Below are 24,575 nucleotides of genomic sequence, written 5' to 3'. Positions count from 1 at the left end.
GTCTTTCGTATCGGCACCATAAAAAACGGGAGAAGAGGCAAATGATCAATTAGTCTTTTTATTATTAACAACTGTGACCAGGCATTTTTAGTTTTGATGCACAATACAAGTTTAAAAAATGATACATATTTACAGACATGACCAAAACATCCTGGGATACTTTCCACATTGAGCTCATTCTTTAAACTTCCACTCCTGTCGACACATGGGGCACTGCTGCTGGACCTGCTGGGAGTTGAGCCACTTCAAGATGCAGTGCATGTGGAAACAGTGGGAGCACTGGCCCCAGACCAGTGGGCAGTCATCTCCAGGCACCTTACCTGTAAAACAGGTTCGAACGTTCGCTCGCTTGTAAATAGTGGCCTGATGGCTGAAAGTTGGGCACTCCGAATCGTTCAAATTTGAAATTTCAACAATCCGAAATTGATGCACGAGGGCCGGCCGGCCCTTCAGACTTTCACCTGTTTGGTCCCTTAAAAGCGTTTACGAGAGGCGCGAAGTTTGAAAGTGAGGCTGAAGTCAAAAGTATTGTGAGCGACTGGCTGAGACGTCAGTCCAAAGATTTTTACTCTGAGGGAATATGGAAGCTTGTGCACAGATGGGAAACGTGTGTGACAGTGCTGGGAAACTACGTTGGAAAAACAAAAAAAAGTAAGTTTCTATCTGTATTAGAAGTCCCTATACAGGAAAATTCACCTTATTTATTGAATGACCCTCGTATATTTTCACAGGTTGAAATGGACAAGGAGCGGCACGTCGGCCTCACAGTGCAGAGGTGCAGGGTTCCATTCCGGCGCCGGCCTTCCTATGTGGAGTTTGCATGTTCTCCCTGTGACAGTGTGGTTATTCTCCGGGTACTCCCACATTCCAAAAACATACACAATGACGGCTGGGATAGGCTCCAGCACGGACGTGACCCTTGTGAGGATAAGCGGACTGGGAAATGGATGGATGGGCGAAATGAACAAGAGTAAGTATGTGTATATGAATTTTGGTGGCATTTAATCACCATTTCAATTACTAGGTGACAACAGTGTGTGACAAACCAAGCCAGGTAAAAAAATACGCATTACAACGCTAGCCTCCCCACTATGACGTGGACAGGCTGAGATGGGAGAGGAAAAAAAAAAAACAAGCCAAGCTCCAATAGGAGGCAGGGCAATTTCTGATAAATGTCATCCCAACAAAGCCCTTAAACCACTCGGATTCTTTTAGGAATATGAATTTTAGTGCTGACATCATTTATACACAGAAACCTATTTATTAAGTGCCAATGTTGGGCCCCCCGCAAAAGTCACCTTAACATGTAAAGCAATGCCCTTTTTAACAGCAAACATTCCCTCCTCTGGCTTAATGGTATACAGGTACTGCTGGCTTTGTATGGAGGGAGGCGCACTTTTATTGACATGACCCCAGAGAACTTGTAAATGTGTTAAAATGACCAAAATTGTTCAGTGTATTGAGACGATCAAATTTCGACTTCTTTTGGAAACATATGTAAATCATCGATGGAGGAGGGCACCATAAAAATCTCTCCTAGGGTGCCACATTGGTTCGGGCCGGCCCTGACCATACCCTTCAAAGTTACGAATGACTCCTTTATGTTGTAGAGTTTGCAATTGTTCAGTCTCGCCCACCGTAAGACCATTGGACGGTGCTACCAATATTTTACTCGACTCAGCCCACAACGACATATCCAAAGTTTTACTTACAGTCCGGGCAGCAACCATTGAAAGCAAGCCTGCATATCCCACAGTTCTCATCATTGGCTACCCACAACCACGACGCCACTCCGTTCCACTTCTTGATCTTGACCTTCATCCTGCTCGTGTACGATGACAGCAGAGAAACACAATTAATATCAGATGCAGTGGCATTGCGACCTCACATTTGGCAAGACAGCTACGTCTGGAGCTAAACTTGCACAGATACTGCATTGACATACTTTACTCACCTTTCAGCGGCTCACCTCGCCTTTAAAATACCTAACGCCAGTTTAACTACGATGCTTCGATCATTGCAGAAGGAGTTTAAATTCAATGCGTCGATTTTCCACTAGTTTTTCCCCAATCCCTCCAGTAACAATGTGTTCTACCTCTCGCGCTTTCAAAGGAAGCTGCTTAGTAAACGTACTGATTCATTACCACCATCTAGTGGACCAGCGGGATAAATGTTATACATGGATTTTATTCCACTCGTCACAAACAGACACCTTTTAATCAGAGATGGCTTTATGTGTATGAAAACGTATTTTTGACGCTCGTTCAAAAAAATCTTTACTTATTTCATTAGCATATCAGTTTTTTTTTATATTTTCTCTTTTTTTAAATTTGACCCATAAAATCTTGCGCAGTACGAATTTTACCATTCGTGATTTATAGCTATGACGTGTTTATAGTTATGACGTTTCAGAAAAACATCCACCTATTGCTGAACCTAACCCATGATTCAAAAATATTACCGGTACTTGTATTATTATTATTATTATTATTATTAATAATTTATTTGTTCATTTATTTATTTATTTTTAATTAAAACCTGATGTGCTAGAGGAAAAAAGAAGGCAGATCCGGATTCGGCTAAAAAAAAACGTATCTGGAAGTTTACTTGCATCTCTGATCAAAACGTTTGTGTTTTTCTAATTTTGTGTCTAGTATATAAATTATATGCTATACAATAGTACGGGGATCGACTGGTTAGCAGGATAAGTGGTGTTGAAAATGGATGGATGGCGTGGATACATTAGAGATAATTCCATATGTTAGTGTGAGTATATTAATTATATATGCCGTTATGAACAAAAAATTAATGTCCGGATTTATTTTATATGATATACTGTATAGTAATGTTGTGATTGTGACTCGTATTGTTCTTTCTATCTATCTATCTATCTATCTATCTATCTATCTATCTATCTATCTATCTATCTATCTATCTATCTATCTATCTATCTATCGAGTTAGTTAGTTAGTTAGTTACTAAAGTCACCTAAAAGTACAAAAAATACGATTTGATCCATTTCAAAAGCAAAAATCCTTTCTGTTTCGTCGACTGGCCGCTAGGGCGCATTCAAGTGAGACGTTTTTTTTCCACACCATGTTGTGACGTCCTCGCCATCAACACTGAAGAGCAGTCACGGCGTGAGAGAGGTAGGCTCAAAAGAAGTTTTGAAAAGCGTTCGGCTTCAGACTCAGACGTTTAGCTGTCGGTGGCTGCTTATCGAGCAAAATGTTCTGTAGACGGGTTTGCCAGAGACTCGGCCCGGTGGCTCAGAGGGTCTTCACACCGACATTTAGAAAAGGTAAGTCAGGTTCATGTCTGTTTTTATGTCATCCAAATGCTGAAGTCATACTTTTTGCATTCTCACTTGTTTAACGTGAGGGGGAATTGTTTGACCGACATTCATGTTTTCTTTGTCAGGTAATGGAACTTTTACATGGGATTCTGGTTGAGCAATGAGCAAATGTATGGTAACCCTCTACTTAATTATCGACTTAATGATCATATAGACGGTATATGCATAGTAGACATACAGTATACTGTACAGTTTTGAAAGTGTCCTGTAGAAAGGAACATTCTGTCCCGTGCGTTGGATTTGAAATCTCACTGCAAATAGAGTACAAATCTTGATGCAGAGTTTTTCAAGATTAAAAATTGCATTTGTGTTTGGTTTGTCATTTGAGGCGCAAGAATTCAACATTTGAAGATTAATTCGAACTTTTATCAAGCCATTACAAGACATTGTTGCAAGACACACACATTCACCAGCTCCAAATGAGCTACTTGCATATGGAATGAGTCCCAACACAATAGCTCCATCAAAAGTTTATTTTTTCTTGATTGTATTTTTATTTACACTCTTTATTATTGTAGTTTTTCAGTGGTCAACCACTGTGAATGTTGTCTTTTACTGACTCTTGCTAGGATTATGCAGGTTAACCAAAGGAGAATGAATCTGACCGTAAAATCCATATATTTGCTTGTAATGTATTTAAGTTGGAATGATTGCACGTGAACGCCTCTTTGCATGCGAAGTGACGAGGATTCCGGGCTTTTATTTTCACAGTGCTTTGTCTTTTCACGCGTCCTTGCCCGAATCATCATTTCCTCTGGGGTTTGAGCATGTGGAATTCAGCCGCAGGGATAACTGCTCTGACTGCTTTGTTTTTGCAATTTCCTGAATAAAAAAAAAAATTCTGTGACTGCCTGGCGACCAGTCCAGGGTCCACCCCACCTTTTGCCCAAACTCAGCTGTAATAGGCCCAGGCTATCCATGATCTCGAAAGGATAAGCGCTAGAAAATGGACGGATGAAGTAAGTTCTGACTTTGGCTCCAGTAAATCTTCCAGAATTGACTGGTGAATGCTTATTATTGAGAACAAAAGTTCTATGGGGGTGGGGGTATTGTATCATATGCAGCTGTGTACCTTCACCATCTCGACATCTGGCACACGTGTCAAGAGAGCACATGGTGCTTCACACGTGTCCCTTCTGCCTCCGGTGCCATCTTGTCTGCTTTCATCTGGCGTGCATGTTCATTTTAACAGGCTTGGACCTTGCCAGTGAGCTTAACTGATTACCTTTATAAATAACTTGTACTTGGCCTTTCAAGGTGTTGCAGCGTCATGGTGTTAGAGGGTGGAGGACTATCCTGCATCAGCAGCTCAGCATTCAAAACACAACAGTTTGTTTTGGTTTTCTACACCACACTTTGGGGACTTTTAGTCATGTCCACAGTGACATTTTGTCAGAGATGAACAGAGAAAATGACACATTATGACATTTTATAAATTAATAGGGAGTAGTATAATTTAGGCGGTCCAGTGGTTAGCGCGTCGAGCTGAGAGTGCAGTGGTACCGGGTTCAATTCCAGCTCCGGCCTCCCTGTGTGGAGTTTGCATGTTCACCCCGGGCCTGCGTGGGTTTTGTCCGGGTCCTCCGGTTTCCTTCCACATTCCAAAAACATGCATGGCAGGCTGATTGAACACTCGAAATTGTCCCGAGGTGTGAGTGTGAGTGCGGATGGTTGTTTGTCTCTGTGTGCCCTGCGATTGGCTGGCAACCGGTTCAGGGTGTCCCCCGCCTACTGCCAGAAGACAGCTGGGATAGGCTCCAGCACCCCCCGCGACCCCTGAGCTTTTTGCCAAAATACAATGTAATACATATATATCCCTGTCGTCAGTGGTGTAGTGGGGATTTTTTAAGTGGGTGTACGCGATTCTGGGATGTTCTATATATACATACAGAACATCAATCATAGGCTACAACACCAGTTGAACTAACATTAAATTTAATGTTTTACTACTCCAAAATAATCACAGGCCAACGTTATTAAGCATAACTCGCATTAGAACAATGATCAACAAACATTTCAATAAAAATTGAATGTGGCGTCGGGAGAAGTGTGGACGGCGTACCCCCACGTACCACGCCCACTACACCCCTGCCTGTCGTAAATTATTTTACAAATTAAAGTAAATAACCAGAATCTATTATTTAAGAGCCGTAAAGGTTCTACCGTACTTGACAAATTTTGTTTGGTTAGGCCATCCATTTCCACTTATACTCATTAGAGTTGTGGGTGTGCTGCAACATCCCCCAAGTCACTTTAGGGAAGGACCGAAACTCTCGGGGAGATGTGCTAACCACCCACTGCACTTTTATTTGGATTTCAGGATATACTCTATTTGTTTTTATAGCTATTTGAACTAGCCAGTCAGTATGCTGTACTCTATATTCTTGATAGTAAGGAACTACAAGTCCAAAAATGCAGTAGCCAAGGCAAAGATGTTTACTCTTTCATTCCACAAGACGTACTTTTACATCTTTTTAAAACCAGGCCCCGCCTACCAAGGACGTACTTGTACGTCTAAGTCTTTTTTTTTTTTTTTTTGCATCATAGAGAGGGGGGGGGTCTGATGCAATCTGTGAATGAGAATAAGCAGTTTGCATTGTAAATCACATAAAAAAGCGACCAGTCGGTGGCAGTGGTGCCTCAGGTGCTTGAAATGCATGCTTTTACAAAAAGCTCTTTTTCTCCGTATTTTGCCCAGGAATCGCCATTTTCATGAAACTTGGCCATTTTGTAATGCCGATTGCTGAAGAATGGAAAAAGATAGAAACAATTTTTTTTTTCTGCTGAAAGAAGAGAGTCCAAACTCTATTTTGGTAGGCTCCATGTTTATATAGCATTAGAACCAAATATTCTGTGGGCCTTGCGAGATCAGTCAAAATCCAGTAAAACGCTGGGATTGAGGGGGTTGCTCCAGTGAAAATGGCTGGGATTGAATGAGTTAATTTTGTCCCTAAACAGACATGTCGTCTTCCCTGGAATCAAACAATTAGTCCTTCTGGGCTATGATAGGTTACGTTATTCAGATACTGACTCTTAACTTCTTCCTAAAAAGCTACAAGTTTTTTCTCGTTACCGTTCTTGCTGCACTGCACTTTGAGCACCTTTTTTAGAATCGACATTGTATGTGTTCAAGTGGAGAGGTGGAACCCATGGCATGCAAGACTTGAACAGATAAAGAAAGATTCTGAATGTAAGGCCTGGTGGCGCTGCTAAATTGACTGACGCAATAATAATATCATCATATCACAAAAGCTGTTTCCCAACCTCCGATACAGTCGCCAATTGTTTAGGTTGCCAAGCAAGCAAGTTTCTTTTGCAAGAATGAGGTCAAAAACCAAAAAGTCAATTTTCTGCTTTCTGCTTTCTTTTCCGAAAGAGTTCTCAAAATGATCGAATCTCAGTTCAAATTTGTACCATCCATACATCCCGTACATAATTCAGTTCCTCATTTAACTCTTACCCGCAGACAATACGTATCCGCCCAATGCCTGTGTTGTCAATATCCACCCACTGTTGCTATCATACGATGAGCCCCTTTAACCATACTATTACTCTTATTTTCTAACCAGTAACTGGTCACACAGTTGCACATAATGTTGAGCCCTTCAACCCTTTCATTCAAGGGTTGAACTGTTTGCTTCTTTCCTGTCCGATGCAGTTGACTTGAGAATTCACTGGAACTGACATTCTTGTTATGATACACCGTTTGTACAGTGTGTGTTTGAAGGCACGTATCAAGACTGTTTGTGTGTGAGCTGGAGATGAGATTAAAGTGCTTTGGGTGCAGGGTGGTTTTATTTATGGCCTCCTCTGCATGCACCCCCTGACAATCCTCTAAACACTGGTAGATCTTCACAAGCGACAGAACAACACTCTCACCTGTCCTCCACCGTGACAATAGTCCATTAAGAAGCTTTTCGCAGCTCCTCCTTGGGGGACAAATTGACTGCATGAAATCAAATCGCTTGTCTGTGTTGTTGTTGATACCAATCTAAAATGAGCTCGAATTGCTTGTGTGGTCCGCCGGATGTTTCGTTTAGGGGATTGTTTGGTGTTTAACTTGGCTGTTGCGAAATCTTTCCGTCTCCTCGGCTCTAAATGAGCAGGGCCACAATTGTGTAACAGGATTAAAGAATGGGGACACCTTGATGCTATCGTCGTGTACTTGACCTTTGCACAAAGTCGCTCTTCACTTGGGATTTTTTTTTCCCCCCCAAATATTTCATCACCGCTTCTCTTTGCATGACACCCACACTTGTAATAAAGCAGAATTGTGCGTATAATCAACGTGTGTGCTTGGCTCCTTTTTTGTCAATCCGCAGCGCCGGTGCGGCACATGGCTTTCGGGGTTCCTGGTGGTTCCACAAACATGACATACTTTGTTGTGTGCGGAGGAGGCCTCACTGCTGCAGTTGTCTATGTAAGTATTGGTGGCTTTTAGTGGGTGCAGCAATTTCCAACATGTCCTTTCATGGGCAAGGGTAAGAAACCGTATGAAGAGTTTAGGTATCATATTGCATTTGAATTGGACTCATTTTTTAGACATACCAACCTGAATCTGAGTGAACTCTGTGCGTATACTGTACATGAAAAAAAATGCTGAAACAGGTGCGATGGCCACATGGTGCTATAATAAACACTGTATTTAGCTACAAAAGCGATCAATTCCCACACAGTATACATAACCTAATTTCTTAAAATGTGTTCCTCAAATTTATTTCTGTTTCTACTTATGATAGCACATTTCCTGAAATGTCATACAAAGTATTGTCAGGATGTCCCCCCCCCCCCCTTTAAACGGGACGGAAGGATGGATTGCCAACATTTTTTATACCATATTTGCTTATGGTTCGTCACGACAGTTGGTCAAAAGAGGATGATGGAACTCTCTGCATGCTCACTTTTGGACTACAAACAAGTCTGCAACTCTTTTCTTGATAGCCCATTTTGCTTTGTGGCAACAAGTTCCATCCATTCATTGCCTTTTTGTTTATCCTGTTGGGATTGGGCTGAGAGGTGAGATACACTCTGAACTGATGGCCTGTCAATCACATCACACCTAAAGGCACACAACCATTCGTACTCATGCCTATGGCCAATGTAGCGATTTCTATGAACCAAACACATGTTTCTGATTATTTGTTGTCTGCTATAATGCAACAAGTGTACCATATTTACCCTGTCTCTCAGGCCTACAAGACGGTCCTTGGTGATAGTGAGCGCTATGAGGACAGACTGGCCAACATGGGCTCCACAGCAAAGGGTCAGCTCCCATTCCCATTTCCACACAGAAAGAACAGAGAGTACTCGATCTGTTGATTCTGTTTTGGCTGCACCACCGAAATAAACATGCTCGAATAACCATTCTCAATAGCATGTCTGTCCCAATTACTGTCTTCAAATTAATTATGCCTGTTTGGCCTCAAAGCAGCTGAACAATCCGCAATACGAAAGGAGCAATATGTAGTCAAGCAAAATCATATTGGATATACAAGATACGTAAACAATATATCTGTCCAGCTCTGTTAGTGTGGTAATTATTTAGTCATAAAGATGGGGTTTGATTTGAATTCCAAGCAGACCACCAGCTTCTAAAGGTGACATGATGGTCTTAAAAGTTATCTCTTTGACATGTAATACTGGACCGAATTTTGAGAGCAACAACATCTATTGTATCTCTTAAGAGCTTTAACATCCACATACCTGAATTTTCATTTCCAATCTTCTTGACAGGTGTGAAGGGTTTCGTCATTGATATTTTAATACTGTACACTCTTATGTATTCTACTCTCCAATAATTGTTGAGACTATCGGGCATCTTATTGTGGTTAATTGGTGTCAGACATGATTTTTGCACGATGTTTGTGTGAGAGGTCACACATTTTTTGGGAATGTGTTTTCAACTAACGCCCAAGCTATAGATGAGTGTCATGAACATTACTAACTGGATGCAAACATACTGAGGATTGTCAACAACGTTGTTGTTGTTGTCATTGTTGTTTCAAGTGTTAAATAATGAGGCGTGACAAATACATATGTAGTAGAGTATGTTACAGAAATACATCTAAAATAATATTAAAGATCAAATGATTTTTTGAAGTCAGTCATATTGAAAAATTAAAAATATAGTGTTTGAAATAATTTATTTGTTTTCTTTTTTTGGGGTGGGGGGGGTCCAAAATTGTCACTGTTATTTACATGCAACAGTACAGTATTTTGGGGTGGGGTAGGCAAAATGACATTGTTACAAATTATTCTGCACATCAGTTGTAAGGCAGTCTTGGGACAGAAGTCTGTTGTATTTCCAACATGATCATAACCTCTGCTGGACATAAAATAGTGATGTGCAGAATGATGTGATCACACAAAGGGAAGCGTTTGAGTGGTGCAATATTGCTCCAGACAGTTACATAACATCGCAGAATCAAATATTCCTGACCCTAGTTCACTAATGCAAAAGAGAAAGTTCTTATTCTGTTCTATTCTTCATCTTTGAAGCTGAAGCTTCATCAGCTGAGCCAGTGAACGCGGCTGCTGAACCCGCCCCAGTCGACGAGCCCGAGGCGCCTGTTGAAGTGATCACAGAATCTGTCGCTGCACCTGCAGAGCCCGTGGCGGATAGCACGGACGAGCCCGTTGTTGAGAGCGCAACACCTGAAGAAGATGTCGCTGTGGTCTCCGAGATCATTGCCACTGAGGATGAAGCTATGCCAAGTGCCGTGGAAGATGCTCCACCGGTAGTGGCTGAAGCTGCTCCTATTCTGGAAGACGCTCCACCTGTCATGGCTGAAGCTGCTCCTACTCCTGTGGAGGTCACAGAGGAGACCCCGGCAGAGGCGCCTGCGAGTGCTGGTACAAAAGTAGTCGATGAAGCCCTCCTCCCTAGTCCTCCCGCTGAGGCAGAGACTGTTCCTTGTGTGGATAATGCACCATAAAACTATGATGCCTTATGGGTTTGCTGATAGAAGATGGCGACAAATTCAGTGTGCACGCTTCCCACCACAAAAAGAACCCATGAACCCCAACATAGATTAAGGGGAAAAAAACAAAAGCATTTAGTCTGGCTTCCATTTATTACGGTAATGAAAACCAGATTTACACACTAAACTTTAGAGTGTCCGTAAATAATTGTGTGGTTTTTGGGTTGGTACAGAAATTGTACTTGGGAGATTAATGAAAGAACCAAACTGTGGAGTATTTCTGTTTTCGTCTAATGAATTTAGTGCCCTTCAAGAGATGACAGTCCTGCACCAACTTGTTACTTAAATGCGTGCTTGACTGTCAGAACCGCAGTGTGTTTTTTGGGGTCAGCAGTCTTGTTTTTATCTCCCAAACGTGATCACTTTTCTGCTCAATAAATTCTCACCTAGTCCTTTCATACACCTCCAGTCTGTGTTTGTGCCACGGTTCAACAATGTGATTCTGGTCAAAGTGGTAGTCTGTGTGATTCCTTTGCCAGCAACTTTGTCTCATTTTAAAAGTGAGACCATCGATCATCCTCTCCTTTTAGTGGCCTTCCCATTCTGTTTTGTTTCCTCAAATGCGTACGCTTGAGTATTATTATGGTCTTATCTGTGAGACAAAGTTGAAAACCTGCATTCATATTTTGCTTTTTTCCTCAAAATCTACCAATTTGTCTTACAGCTTCAGACAATTTGGAACGCCACGCTGACCACAAAAAAATATATATATTTTGCTGCATCATTCAAGCAGCAAATACGAAACCGTAATCTTACACATGTCTACTCCTCCTCTTTAAAATCAGGAGAGCTTTAAGTTCCTCTTCTGTGCATTCATCCTCAGTGTGGTGAAGCCCATGTAGAAATTCCTTTCTTTGTGTTAGTATTGTTTCAGTTGATACCTTGGCCTTTTCCGCTGACCCTTTGTCATCGACCAACACCTGATAGAACCAGCAACTTTTATCCCATGTATTGAAACAACAAATTTGCATTAGTCCCTCTATAAGGAATCCGTCCCATGTTCATGCTCCTCTGCAATGGACCTAAATAATAGTTAAATCTTTAGTATTTTTACTTCCAAAAGATACCTGCCTGAGATCTCTTTTTCAATGACTTTTAAAGTGAACCGATTTTCTGTGGCAATTTTAGGTGTAACCAAAGAAACCAAACATTAGATATATTCACATATTAGAAGAGTTAGAATGTAAGATTAAAGTACATTCACACGCGCAGACACAAATCTCGGCTTTGGTTCTTATACGACATTGCACGTTACAGGCCTCAAAAGATCTGCTGTCTAGATTAAAATCATTGTTTATAGTTTGAGGATAACAACGTTGACATTACAATTGCAATAAGGTTTGACAGTATGGGGTATCAAACAGACGAGCTCTACTAACTGTGGCATCAAACCACTTAGATGCCAAGCAGAAAAAGCATGAAGATGAGTACCACCCGATTTCTGCTTCGTGACAGAGTTCAATATGCACAAGTGAGAACAACTGTCTGAAAAGATCTAGTCGTGACTGTATGTAAAAACTCATCATCTGACCCGGTGTTTCGCTTCAAGTTTCAAGTGGTTCACTTTTTGTCCTTCAGAGCCTGTGCCAGATCTTCTTACAGCTGTCAAAATACTGACCGGGTCCACAGTTGAAATTGCAGCAGCTTCTGTTGGAGAGTCCAATTTGGTGAGAGCTGCCCGTAAAATAGAAGACGATGGAAAGCGTTTGGACTCTGTGCTGGAAGTGATAAAAACTGAAGCCCTTGAGGGAACCAAAGATCTTCTTGCTGCTAAAGAATCTTCACTTGATACGGTTGTCGTCACGAATGAAGAGGAACTGGACCCCGCAGAGGTGCTCAGTTGTGATGAAGAGGCTGTTGCAGAAGTGAAAGTGTCTGCAGAAGAGACTACAGAGGCAGCCTTGTCTCCAGCGACAGAAGAAGAGGAGGAAGTGCCTTCTGAGAAAGCTGCAACTTCGGGCCCCACCGAAGACAATGCAGGAGGGGTGGATGCTGAAGATCAGAATCCAGATCCAGTGGAGAACAACACACTTGAAGAGGCTTCACCCAAAGAAGCTGCACCATCTGTGGAGGCAAGCATCACTGCTGAAGCTCCAGTGGATGAAGAGCTGCCTACAACTGAGACATTTGGAGAGGATGCTACAGAAGCTGAAGCTCCAGAAGAGGAGACGGTCGCTGCCTCAGAAGAAGAAGGTACCACTCAGCCTCCAGAAGCTGAGAATGGGTCAGAAATGGAGGCGCTCTCAGCTACTGAACCAGAGTCCAACTGCCACGACGATTCTCTGGCACAGCTGACGATGCCCACTGCTGATCAGCCATCTGAAATCCTCGAGGATGCTGGAGATGAGACGAATGAAAGCAGCGAAGCAGCATCACCTGAAGAAACACCAAGTAAGCAAATGCTTTCGAACAGGCGGTTGTCTTGAGTGTGATGCCAAAGTAACTCAATATTCCTTCTAGGTTACTGTATGTATAAGTAGCATTGAAATATAAATTAACATTTAGGAGTCATTACAATGTTTTGCAGAGTCTAAATATGATGCACGCTTGACTGTTTGACTATATAAATTAGAACTACAGTTGCCATTTAGCTCGATTTTCAGCTGAGTTTAAATGAACAACTTACATGTAGTTATATAGCTATTTATTTTTGTGCTCTCTGAAAATAAACGACAGTACAATATGCAATAAATGTATTTATTTATTCGTTACAGGTCCAGAGGCAGTAGTGGTGATGATGAGCCAGTCATGAACTGACAGTGTGCCTTTCACATCACTCCAACTGTCAGTCAAACCTGGGTCAGCAAGAAAATTCAAACAAAAATGTTTTGATTTTTCTTATTCAAACGTGTCCTTTTGAGTTGTATGAATGTCCCATAGTCTGTCATCAATATTGTAAGTTGGTGTTTGACCTGTTGGTTTAATTTTAGTGCCGTCTTATGTCCACTAGATGTCACCATTAGGATTACCAGACAGGAGAGAAAACTTTAAATTGGCAGTGCTAGGTTGTCATTTTTTATTTCTGACACAAAATTTGTAGCAGATCTTAGATTTCCACTATACCGATAGAATGTTTTCAATTTTTAACTAAATGCATTGATGTTCTTTTTATATACAACCCCCCCCCCAGAATTACCAACAGCATGATGTATTTTGAATATCCGAACATGATGTTAATTTGAGTCTTGCGCAGAAAAAGAAAAACACTTTCATTAGAAAAAATAGCACATCCGAAATGATACTAAGAATGTTCTTATTTATTGTTGAGTATAATTACTAATAAATGTTGTGAGGACCTACAAGATCAAGTTGAATCTTTGTGATGAGCAAATAAGATGCCACGTATGCTAACATAAAAACTGGACAAATAAACAGTTGGAAATCACTCCATCCCTTTAGCCCCTTTTGACAATCAATGTAAAGATGAGTTGATAGATACAAAACCTGTTGGACGATTTGATGAAGTTGTAAAATTTGCAGTGTATTATTCTAAATAACCGAGGTGTAGGAATTCCAAGGTGGATACTTAACAAGATGCTACCGGGCCACCGGGCCGCTATCTTAAAACTTGGCTCTTGGAGCTTTGGATCTTTAAATATTTAATACAACAAATAGGCAGTTGCATGAATATCAACAAATAGGCCTTCCATTAGACTTAGTGACGGAAGGTCCGTCAGTCCATCACTTTTTCCATCAGTATTTCAGGCCGGCCCATGTGGGCTACTCCATCCATCTTTGAGAATCGTCCAGCTGCAGCTGGGGCGTTCCTGTTCCGACAAGAGCATTCCCATTAGGCCTTCCTGTCAGTGTTTCATCAACCAATCGCAAATAATTTCACCAGGCACACTTGGTAATTATATTTTTTGTTTCTCACTTGGCGATTTTGCCGGCTGTTACGCTAACCCTTGTGAGAAAGTGCAAAAGAAAAGTGGTGAGAGTGGCGGCACAATTGGTTGAGCCGGAGTGGCGAGGAGGCCTGCTGCGAGAGACCTCTCATTCAAACGAATGGAGGCCAGAGAGCAAATGGTGAGTGTGCTCAATTGTTTTTTTGTTTTTATTTTTTTTACCATTAACTATCAAATATGCACCCATGGATACATATGAAATCGTAAATATGGTTCAGCGTTGTTGTCAAACACGATTATATTTATTGTATACAATATAGGGTATTTTTATGACATTGGTGACGGTCGGCAGCGGATCTCTAATACCAGGAAATAGGTGTGTGTGGTGAAGTTACTTGCCGCATCGCTCACAGCCGATCAAATATCAGTGACGACATGGCATCACACGGCCCCAGATGTCCGTCGCTTACCACCACCTCTGAGATGGTTCTGAGAAGCGGATCCACTGCAACCTCTCGGTCCAGAAAACGTCTAATGGAAAATCAAACATCGGGGCGAGGCCTTCTCGGTGTGGTGCGGGGCTAATGGAAAAGCTCCTTTTGTCTCCGGGCTGGCCTGGTAATGCCTTGGCAATCCCCCGGAAGAGATGGATGAAGTGAGTGTGAACAGGGAAGTCTACGTTTCTCTGCTAAGGCTGCTGTCTCTGTATTCTCCACATAAGATGAAGTAAATTGATTTTTAAATTAGTGTGTAATATTAGGATGCCTCCTGGACGTCTCCCTGATGAGGTGTCCGGGCATATCCCACTGGCAAGAGGCCGCGGGGACCACCCGGCACATGGTGGAGAGACTACGTCTCCCGACTGGCCTGGGAACGCCTTGGGTTCCCCGGGAAGAGCTGGAAGAAGTGGCTGGGGAGAGGAAAGCCTGGGCTTCCCTGCTAAAGCTATTGATGGAATGTCCATCACGGGCATGTGATGCACTTTTACAGCATGTTAAGTGCATGAACATCACTACAGTATCGCGGCTCACGTATGCCGTTTGGTTCTCCTGACTCTCCAGTGTGCCGTTGGGTTCTCCTGGCTCTCCAGATTCTCATTCTTTGCCAGTGCCATCGGTGAATTGCATTTGAAAGACTGCTGACCGCTAACAACTTCTGGTGATGCAGGTTACGCACCACCTAGGTTAAAGGTGAACTGCTTTTTTATTTTATATTTTAAATACTTTTTAGTGAACGTAAACCTGATCGGAAGCATAGGGTGCAATGTACACTAACACAAAAATATATAATAATTAATAACATGCACACAGACACACAAATCTTTTTCCCCCTCATTTCCCGCTACACTCCTCGCGACTACTAGTCGACCGCGATCGACCCCCCCCCCGGCCGAGTGACCTAGGCTATATAAGGGTAATATTTTGATTTTATTGCCTCATTTGTTCACGCTCCATGTCACGCCTTATCATTAAAATATCAACCAAGGCGTAAAAGTCTTTTATTAATGTATCGTTGTCATCCGCGGAAGTTGAAAAATGTAAGGAGTAGAACGTAAAGTACAAGTACAACTACCGCGAAAAAAATATGTACAGTATAGTAACGAAATATTTGTAATTTGTGACTTCCTTCCACCACTGTCAGCAAACAGGCAAACGTCGGATGAGCTTGTGGTGTGACGTCACCCATGTATATTTGCCCGAACAAACCGAGTCGATGAACTAACAGGGAGAGGTTCTACATCAGGGGAAATAGTCACGCAGGCTGATCCATCGCTCATTTGTTTGTTACGGTTTTCCCACATTGACCGTGTGTTACATGGAGCTTGTTCCCTTCCTCTTGTTCTTGGCTAACCACTGCCAAGGCTAACCGGGACTACGACTCGTCCACAAACAAACGACCCCTCAGCTCACTACCAGAGCAAGCGCGATCCCAAACGCTGACCACTGAACGTGTTTCGCTATATGGAAATAAGTTCGTTACCCACAGAAGAGAGACGAGAAGGGAGAAATTGACAGTAAGTGAGCTGCCTTATTATTCTGCACTTTTAACCACGTCATTTATATATGTAAGTGTGCGTGTGTATGTGTGTTTTGACAGCTCAGTGTTACTCGGAGGATGCTAACATTGCTAGCTAACGTTAGAAAGCCATGTTTATATCAATGTTCAGATTTTGCTTTTCTACGACAGATTCAATACGTTGCTGTGTCTATTTATAATTGAGCGTCAATTTAATCGCCAACTGAGCATACGTACGTAAAAATGGTTCAAGAGCTGCTTACTTAGCACAGCCATTTAAGAACGCTGATGGGCAACGGTATCATCCCACCACGACCCTTTTACGTTTTGTTCCACTTTAGTTGTGACAAATGACAAGCAGTGCCCCACTAGGTCAAACGGGTAGTCGACTTTAAAGTCTTTCCTTGGTTATTCACTGAAATCAGAGAGATGATGTCACTTTCCCCAAATATCAAAAGAAATGCATTGAAGACCAAAACCAAGCAAAGCCCACGTAGCATATCTAAAAAAATCTGAAATTATTTTGTCCCAAGTGAAAAATTAAAGCAGTCTTAGATGGTAAATGCTATGATCTTTGGGTGATGCAAGACGGTGGCCTGTTATGTTCCACCTTCAGCTCTTGGTGTCATATTATTCTTGTGTAAGGCTGCTGTCCAACTTGTTGCTGGAAATAATCATTTTTTTAAAAAATGATTTGCAACATTTAATAGGTTAGTGTATGTCGGCGGTGAGCCCTCCCTTGCCCTGCCACTGTGATCCACAGCAGGCTAAGAGGGATAGAAATTGGGTATATAGAGCAAAATCGGTATCAGTAAATATGCATAATCGGAATTGGCATCTTTTTGTTGCTGGCAGGATTGTTAGGGTTTTAATGTGAGTGACAAAAAAGGGTTTTGTATGGTGTTTTTGGATGGTGCAAAAGAACTGGACGAGTGAGTGAAGGCTCTGTCTTATTTGTATTAAAATGATCGACTTATCTTTCACCCAACCAGTATGTCATGCTACACTTTTCACCTATGCCATCTAGGCCTCTGCTCAGCTGCTGTTGGTTCTTCTGAATCTTGATGTTTTGATTGATTTTATGTTTTCTGGACATAAAATTTTCAACAATAAAACACCTGAAAATACAAATTAGCACATGACTTATTTGTCCATATGGAGCACAAATGACAACAGCTCTGGCAACAGCTCTGTATTGAAAAAGTAAAGTACATGTAAACTTAATGTTTCTTTACTCAATGGAATGAGAAGTGATCGTTAGGTAGGGGTTAGTTGCTCTGGAAGTCCAACCGGCACATGTATCAACACTTTCTTTGCCGACTTCTTTGCCGACTTCAACAACTGTAAAACTGCTGTCTTCAACTCTATATCCCGCTTCGGGATGGTGACTTCCAGCATGTGTTTTTATGCTAGTATTATTGATTTTTGAGTCTGTATCATCTCGTTAAACCGCGGGTTATCCACAAAACCGTAAGATCAAAGGTACTTGCATATGACTGTGGCCATTCGATTCGCAATTCGGTATCTGTAATGAATTGTGGGGGGAAGTATTGCAATGCATTGAGAAATTGATATTTTTCCTTTGCACTACAAAGAATCTTGTGTTTGGAATGTGAGAGGAAACCAGAGTAGGAAACCTACACAAGCATGTAAACAACAAGCAAACTCCACACGGGGAGGCCAGAACCCAAATTCAAACCCCTAATTCAGAATTGTAAGATTAGCTAACCACTCACCCACCGTATCGTCTGTCATCAAAACACCCCCCTTCTTTAGTTACGAAGGAACAATTGGTAAAAAAAATATATTTTTGAAATAAATATACACTATTTAAGTCCTGTGATTGACTGGCGACCATTCCATGGTGTAGTCTCTGTCTTTTAACAAAAGTCAGCTAAAATATGCGCCTTCTCCCTCTTACACTGGATACAATAAGACCATTTACAACTCTGTATTATGTGGAAACACACAATTTAAAATTCATTGCTATGTAAAATTCAGATACGTCATTTTAGGACAACAGTTACGTATTGCTGCCGCCCGAGGGGGGGAAAAAAAAATCACGTTATAATGTGATCAGGTTCACATTGTAGCGTGAAAATTTTCATGTGTTAATGTGATGAGTTATTATATTAAAACTTGATAACTTTGTCTTCCACATTCGGCATATCAAAATGAAACAATTCCTGTTTCAGGTCACTGGTGTAGTAGCCCTCTGTAGGTATGAGTGTCTTCTTTTTAAATCTTCTTAAACACCGGAACTTTTGACTTTGGACTAGTGACTAAACCGGAAGTCAAACTTATCATTGTTCACGTAAAATCATGCGATGTTTCACATTTTAAAACCATAATTTTCACATAACGAGATAACTTATCAAGTTTTTAGGTGATAACTTTCACGCTTTATTGTGATAAGTTTCACCTTTTAAAATGCTGTTATCACATGAAACTTTGACGAGTTTGCCATCCGCTCTTCTATAATACTTAAAAAAATAATGCCGAAAAAGAAATAATACATGTTTAAAAACATTTAAGATTTAACAAGAAGACACACTTACATACACAGGGCTCCGCCAGTGACCTAAACTGGAAGGAATTGCTTAATTTTGTTCTGTTGAATGCGGAGGCCAAACTTATCATGTTTTAACGTGTAACTTATCACATTATCGTGTGAAATTTATCACATTATAACATGAAATCAAACTTTTTTTTTTTTTGGTCTGGTATGTCATCAGTACGCTTCAATAAATAATAATTTGATGAATTGAATATTCATTTCCCCCCCCTCTCTGTGATTGTTTGGCAACCAGTTGAGAGTGTATCCCACCTACTACCGGAAGTCAGCTGGGATAGGCTCCAGCATGCCCGGGACCCTCGTCAGGATAGAGCGGTTCAGATAATGGATGGCTGGATCTTATTTCCCCATAGGAGATAAAGGAAACATCATCAATTGACAGTGAGCGGAATGCTACAAATTGGTTTCATGCAATTTCAGAGAAAAGTCCCTCTTTGAGAGCAGCATATATACGCTGTCTGTTAGACTTGAACATAGAAATAATCTATTGTGCTGAATGAATAGAATGAAGAGAGCTGAAAAAAGTCCAGTTTGTAAAATGACTTGAAGGGGACATTACTTTGGGAAATTCCGTATCTGTACAGTATCAGATAGGTGGTGGCTGAGGTCACACTTGTGTTCGCTTGCTGTGTCATCATTGTATGTCTGTGAGCATTGGCCGAGGGCTCTACTGCAGGGCACAGGGCAGGGCGTTGTGTCTTTGGCAGTTGACCGAGTAGCTTGCAACAAAAGGGCTATTGTATTAAAAAAAGAAAAAAAATCATGTGACTGTTACTGTGTGTGTTGGTTCCACCCCTGTCATGTGATGAGGGCAGGGCTATATGGAGTTGTGAGCTGCTCCTTCCACAACTGCATGCACACGGTAAAGTGAGGAGATGGAAGGATGTGTGGTGGACATAGGAAGGTTTGGAAAGTCTGACACACTCTGGGAAGGGGGGAGAGTATACATGATGCCTTGTCTGTCTTGTAAGTATATATGATGTCCTTTCTGTTTTCCTTGGAATCATGTTGATGTCCTGCGAGCAAGATTCTCGAGACTGTAGCTGGCTTGAACGAGAGGATTCTTGAAGAATTGTCAAATTTCAGTAATGCTATATTTGCATTAAGGGCACAGGTAAAGGGAACTGAGAGATGAGTGCATCTTTGGACATATACCGCAGTAATAATAATAATGATTTGTAATGTAAATGAGCAAGAAGACAATATAGGAATGGATATTTGTGTTCTATACTGCAAGTGTCTCACTGAATTACTTGTGAAAATATGACCATTCTGTTTGAGCTGAGAAATGAGGTCGGAACAATTGTTTGCAGTTGTCTAGCAGGTTCTATGATACCTGAATCAATGCAACCTGCAAGTCCAGCCTGAATTACTGGTCTCTTATTCGTGTGTTTGTTTTGGTTTGTACCTGTGTTCTGTGTGTTTAATATTCCAGATAAGAAGGATGTTAGGATCTACCTCTCGGCACATAAACCTTTTTTTCAATATGAAGTCACTGTAAAATGTAGCCATGACCTGAAATGACCCGAAAGCGAATCGACCCACCCCTCAGCCCTGACAGATTTCTTGAGGCTAAGACAGCAGGTAAACAGGATAAATTCCATGAAGCAAAGTTGGAGCGAAAATGCTTAGCGTCATATCCAGAGGTCGTCTTTGAAGTGGTTGAAGGAGTTGAGGGTCAGCCTGTCAGCAATTACACCGTATGGCGCACACGGGATCTACTTGATCTGAATGGCTGTCATCTCAGAAGAAAGTGCCTTCTGAAGAAGACGCACAAAAAAAGCGCACAAACAAATTTCTGAAGACAAGCATACAAAAGGACATGTGTGGGGCGGCAAACAGGTGAGGTGCAGGGTGGTGGGAGTGTGGTGTCTTGGGCCCACTGAGTACTGCCGGCACTGGGGAGCTACAGTGCATTGAGGAACCCATGACTGCCCAGACGTATTGCGATATACGAGAGCCCGATTATGGTCCCCTCCCATTGCGAATTGGGCTGCAGGACATAGTCTTCCAACATACAGTGGATACAAAAAATCTGTACACCCAGGTAAAAGGCCAGGTTTTTGTGAGACAAAAAAATTACACTCAGATGAATAATTTCAAAATGTTTTCCACCATGAATGTGACCTATAACCAATACAACTAAATGTAATTTAAAAAAAAAAAAAGAAAACACCTCTTTGAGAGTGTAACACGCTCATGTCATACGCGCAAGTAGTCCGATTGAAGGAATTGTTAATTTACGGTTTTCGGAGGCGGTCATGAACACCTCTCGAGTCGAACGGAAGAAGAGAAGACACAGAGACGGACAAAGACGTACCCGTATTTGTTGAGACTGTGAAAACCATTTGTAAAGTGTGTGTTCTAAAAAAACAACAACACAGCTCTCCTTTTTTCGGAGCTGCAACAAAAACTTATTCAATAAAGCAGCGACACAGTTCACTGAACCAACAGCAAGTTATAACATTGGAAGCATGTCGCCAGCAAGGAGCCATTTTGGGGTCGACATATTACCGTAATGACCATACACAAAACGCCCCGGATTTTAAGGCGCTTTGTGAGCTTTTAAGAAAATAGAAGACTTTTTGGTGCACCTTATAGTGCAGAAAATACGGTCGTGGCTCCCCTGTGCGGAGATGGGAATCAGTGAGTGACCGCTCACGTTCTGCCTGCAACACAGTAATTGTTCAGATGATATTAAAAAAAAAAAAAAAAAAAACCTGAGTAGCCGCCGTTACAGAGTACAGTATTTTCTGTAATATAAGGTGCTTCAGAGTATGGGGCGCGCCTTCAATGAATGGCTTTAAAAAAAACTGTTTTCATATATCGGGCGCACCACATTAAGGGCGCCCGAATAGAAGCTACAATATTGGCTGCGGTTGCATTATGCATCCACTAGATGGAGCTATGCTAAAGAAATACAATACAATACAGCTTTATTTATATAGCACTTTGACAACAGCTGCAGCTGTAACAAAGCACTTTACAGAACAATTAAAATACGTCTAAGAAGTCTGAATATTGATCCATATGTAGCTCCCTCAGGATGTAATGTCGCACGACATGAAGTCCATAAAAATACAGGGTTTATTCCTTGGCAACCCGTTAGAACTGTTCACAAACACGGACATGAAACATATAAATATAAATGGCATTACAAAACAATAAATAAAAGACAAAAGTTATGAAGACAATTGATTCAACAAAAAAGGGATACAAACCTCGTGGGCTCACATCCACAAGGGGCTAAATATCCTTAGAAGTCTTGCTTGTCTCCTTCCTTCGTTTAGTCTGTAGTTAACTATGCTTTTGGGTTTTTTTTTTTTCAAAATGGCTGCGCAGAGCTCACACAGTAGTTGTGAGCTCTGACAAAGATAGGAAGAGACTGTAACAGCATAAATAGGCGCATCAGATTATAAGGCGCACTGTTGGCTTTTGAGAAAATTGAATGCTTTCAGGTGCGCCTTATAATGCGGAAAATATGGTACTTGTTTTCCCTCCGCTCCCTTCGTGCGAGACTCGGGAGGCAGGGAGTCAGCTTTGTCGCGACGTCAAGCTTACAGTTACTTACAGTTCCCTCATTTCCCAAACGTTTATTGAAAGTTGTTAAAAGAAGAGATGATGCAACACTGAGGTAAACATAACTTGTCCAAACTTTTCTGGAACATGTTACAACCATAAAAATCAAAGTGAAAGATTATTTGCTAAAGGTTTATCAGTTTGACCATTAATTATCTTGTCTTTGTAGTGTATTCAATAAAATATAGGTTGAACATGATTTTCAAATCATTTTATTCTGTTTTTATTTGTTTAACACAATGCCCTCATTTCATTGGGAGTGGATTTGTACTTTAAAGTGAACCAGATTTCCCAATACTGTACCGCAATATCGTAATGATATTTTTGTTACGGTCATCAAATCGCTATCATTGAATGATCATTCCTGCCTCAACAAAATCAACTGGTGCAATGTCTTACTGAAACGCAAAACATAAATATTGACTGTATATTTGGACCGTCAAGAGTCATTTGTTGTGATCCCACAAGATGGCGCAATTTAGGAGTGTCTTTCCACCGTTGCCATGGTTCCAGTTAGTCCTGCATTGTTTTACAACAGGCCACTGTGTCATTTTTAGGGAATGCTTTCTACTAGTACAGTTGGTCCGTAATAGCACACCGGCACTTCCTGCTGGAAAAAAAACAATAGGAAGGAAACTCCTGCATGTTGTGAACTGCAAAGAATGCCGCAACTGCATTATTTTGCCTACTTAAGATAATTCATGTGTTTCGCAAAAGCTGCCATGATTTTTCTCGTCATTTCATTCTGTGGCATCCATGTTGTTTAAGTTGTCTTCTCTTTCCAGGGCTTATCTTTCACTACCGTGGTGGAAGCCACCAAGCAGAGGTGCTGTCGGGAGTCACAGGCTGTGACTGCCAGTCACTCACGAGCATGAATCATGACCTCAGTGGTACTGGTTGACAACAGTGGTACAGTGGTTGAGTATGTCACAGCAGTGGAGGACCCACAGCAGGTTGGTTGAGTTGGTTGAAAAGACACACAAGAAAAGAAACACAAAACAACAACTTGCTCACTGTCTTCCTAAGTGTAATATTTTTGACCGTCTTGCTTGCTACATGTCCCGGCAGGACACTGAGTTTGATGTGGACCTAGAGATGGAGGGTGAAGTGGAGGGCGAGTGTGAAGTCGAAGAGGTAGATGATGGAAGAGAAGCTGAGACCTACCCAACAGTCGTTGTGGAGGAGGTCCCTGGTGCCATTTTATCTGAGGAGCCTGGTTACTCAGCCCAGGTGGTGGTGTATGGTGACGAAACGTACATAATGCAGGAAGTGAGCAGTGAGCAGGATGTGGAGTCCGAAAGGGGGGCAGGTGAGACATCACTTCTTCTGTGTTAAGTATAACTTAAAATCACCTGAAATAGTACTTGCCACACTATTAGTACTTAAGTGCCAATGTTGTTGTGGTATAATGTACAAATCCACTCATTCCTGTGAAAAACACGTATGTCTGTTTTTTACGTTAATGGGGTGTCCGAAACCTGATATGTGCCAGAGCTCTGCCAATTTGAGTGCAATGTAAATGCCCGGGTTGGATATATCACGTCAATGCAAGCATGTTGTCATCAAATTACTGGACATGATTAGTGACATATAGGACATTGCTGTGAAATAGTATTGGCCCCCTTCCTGATTTCTGTGTTCTTTGCATATTTATCATATACAAAGGTTTCATTTCATCAAACCAATTTTAATATCACGCAGAGACTACCCCAAAAATACAAAATGCAGTTTCTAAATTCCAATTTAATTTCTTAAGGCACAAAAAAAAAATAAAATCAAAAACTACTTGTCCCTATGTGGAAAAAGTAATTGCCCTCCTCTCCCACCTTGTTAAATCATAAAGTAACTTTTTTTAAAAAATAAATAAATAAATAAATAAATAAAGTAACTGTGACTAACGACAGTTTTGGGAAAGCTGAGTTCAATTTCACAGGCAACGCCCTCGCACCACATTTGTTGAATCAAGAAATCACATAAATGGAATCTGTCAGGCAAAGTGAAGTAGGCTACAAGATCTCCCAAAAACAAATGCATCATGCCACGATCCGAAGAAATTCAAGAAGAAATTAAAATCAAAGTTATTGAAATCTATCAGGCTGGAAAAGGTTCCAAAGCCATTTCCAACACTCTGGGGCGGGGGTGCCCAAAGTTTTTGGACCGAAGATCGACTTTTCGATCAACCAACCTCCCGCGATCGACCCGTTACTGCGCACGCACACACACAC

At 41.4% G+C, this 24,575-nt stretch overlaps 3 protein-coding genes across 10 annotated transcripts in view; 2 read left to right on the top strand and 1 right to left on the bottom strand.

Moving 5' to 3' along the window:
- Positions 1–40: 40 nt before the first annotated feature.
- On the bottom strand, positions 41–2,160 carry anapc11 (APC11 anaphase promoting complex subunit 11 homolog (yeast)). Of its 3 annotated transcripts, none has more exons than XM_019889514.1 (3): positions 1,955–2,160; positions 1,713–1,825; positions 41–320 (listed from the first exon to the last, which is right to left on the bottom strand). In XM_019889514.1, exons 2-3 carry the CDS (start codon positions 1,819–1,821, stop codon positions 175–177), a joined length of 255 nt encoding a protein of 84 aa, XP_019745073.1. In that variant the 5' UTR covers positions 1,822–1,825; positions 1,955–2,160; the 3' UTR covers positions 41–174. The 3 variants fall into 3 exon arrangements, with proteins under 3 accessions (XP_019745073.1, XP_019745071.1, XP_019745072.1); XM_019889512.1 differs by having other exon boundaries at positions 1,713–1,835; positions 1,955–2,159; XM_019889513.1 differs by having other exon boundaries at positions 1,713–1,822; positions 1,955–2,158.
- A 904-nt stretch (positions 2,161–3,064) lies between these two features.
- On the top strand, positions 3,065–13,453 carry mgarpb (mitochondria localized glutamic acid rich protein b). Of its 2 annotated transcripts, none has more exons than XM_019889039.1 (6): positions 3,065–3,301; positions 7,678–7,775; positions 8,546–8,618; positions 9,860–10,207; positions 11,914–12,726; positions 13,050–13,453. In XM_019889039.1, exons 1-6 carry the CDS (start codon positions 3,229–3,231, stop codon positions 13,085–13,087), a joined length of 1,443 nt encoding a protein of 480 aa, XP_019744598.1. In that variant the 5' UTR covers positions 3,065–3,228; the 3' UTR covers positions 13,088–13,453. The 2 variants fall into 2 exon arrangements, with proteins under 2 accessions (XP_019744598.1, XP_019744597.1); XM_019889038.1 differs by having other exon boundaries at positions 9,854–10,207.
- Positions 13,454–15,838: 2,385 nt separating this feature from the next.
- Positions 15,839–24,575, top strand: part of LOC109527465 (ETS-related transcription factor Elf-2-like) — a 23,521-nt gene continuing 14,784 nt past the window's right edge. For 2 of the 5 annotated variants that reach the window (XM_019889418.1, XM_019889414.1), the window contains exons 1-3: positions 15,839–16,194; positions 23,136–23,303; positions 23,416–23,659. In XM_019889418.1, the coding sequence (XP_019744977.1) occupies positions 23,229–23,303; positions 23,416–23,659 (319 nt within the window). In that variant the 5' untranslated portion in view covers positions 15,839–16,194; positions 23,136–23,228. Of the gene's footprint in view, positions 16,195–18,983; positions 19,738–23,135; positions 23,304–23,415; positions 23,660–24,575 lie in introns of those variants that run through there. The other 3 variants (XM_019889417.1, XM_019889416.1, XM_019889415.1) reach the window with 3 other exon arrangements.

The sequence above is a fragment of the Hippocampus comes genome, unplaced genomic scaffold (assembly GCF_001891065.2).
Source record: "Hippocampus comes isolate QL1 unplaced genomic scaffold, H_comes_QL1_v1.1 scaffold86, whole genome shotgun sequence".
Lineage (NCBI taxonomy): Eukaryota > Metazoa > Chordata > Actinopteri > Syngnathiformes > Syngnathidae > Hippocampus > Hippocampus comes.
This window is presented reverse-complemented; position numbering and strand designations above follow the sequence as displayed.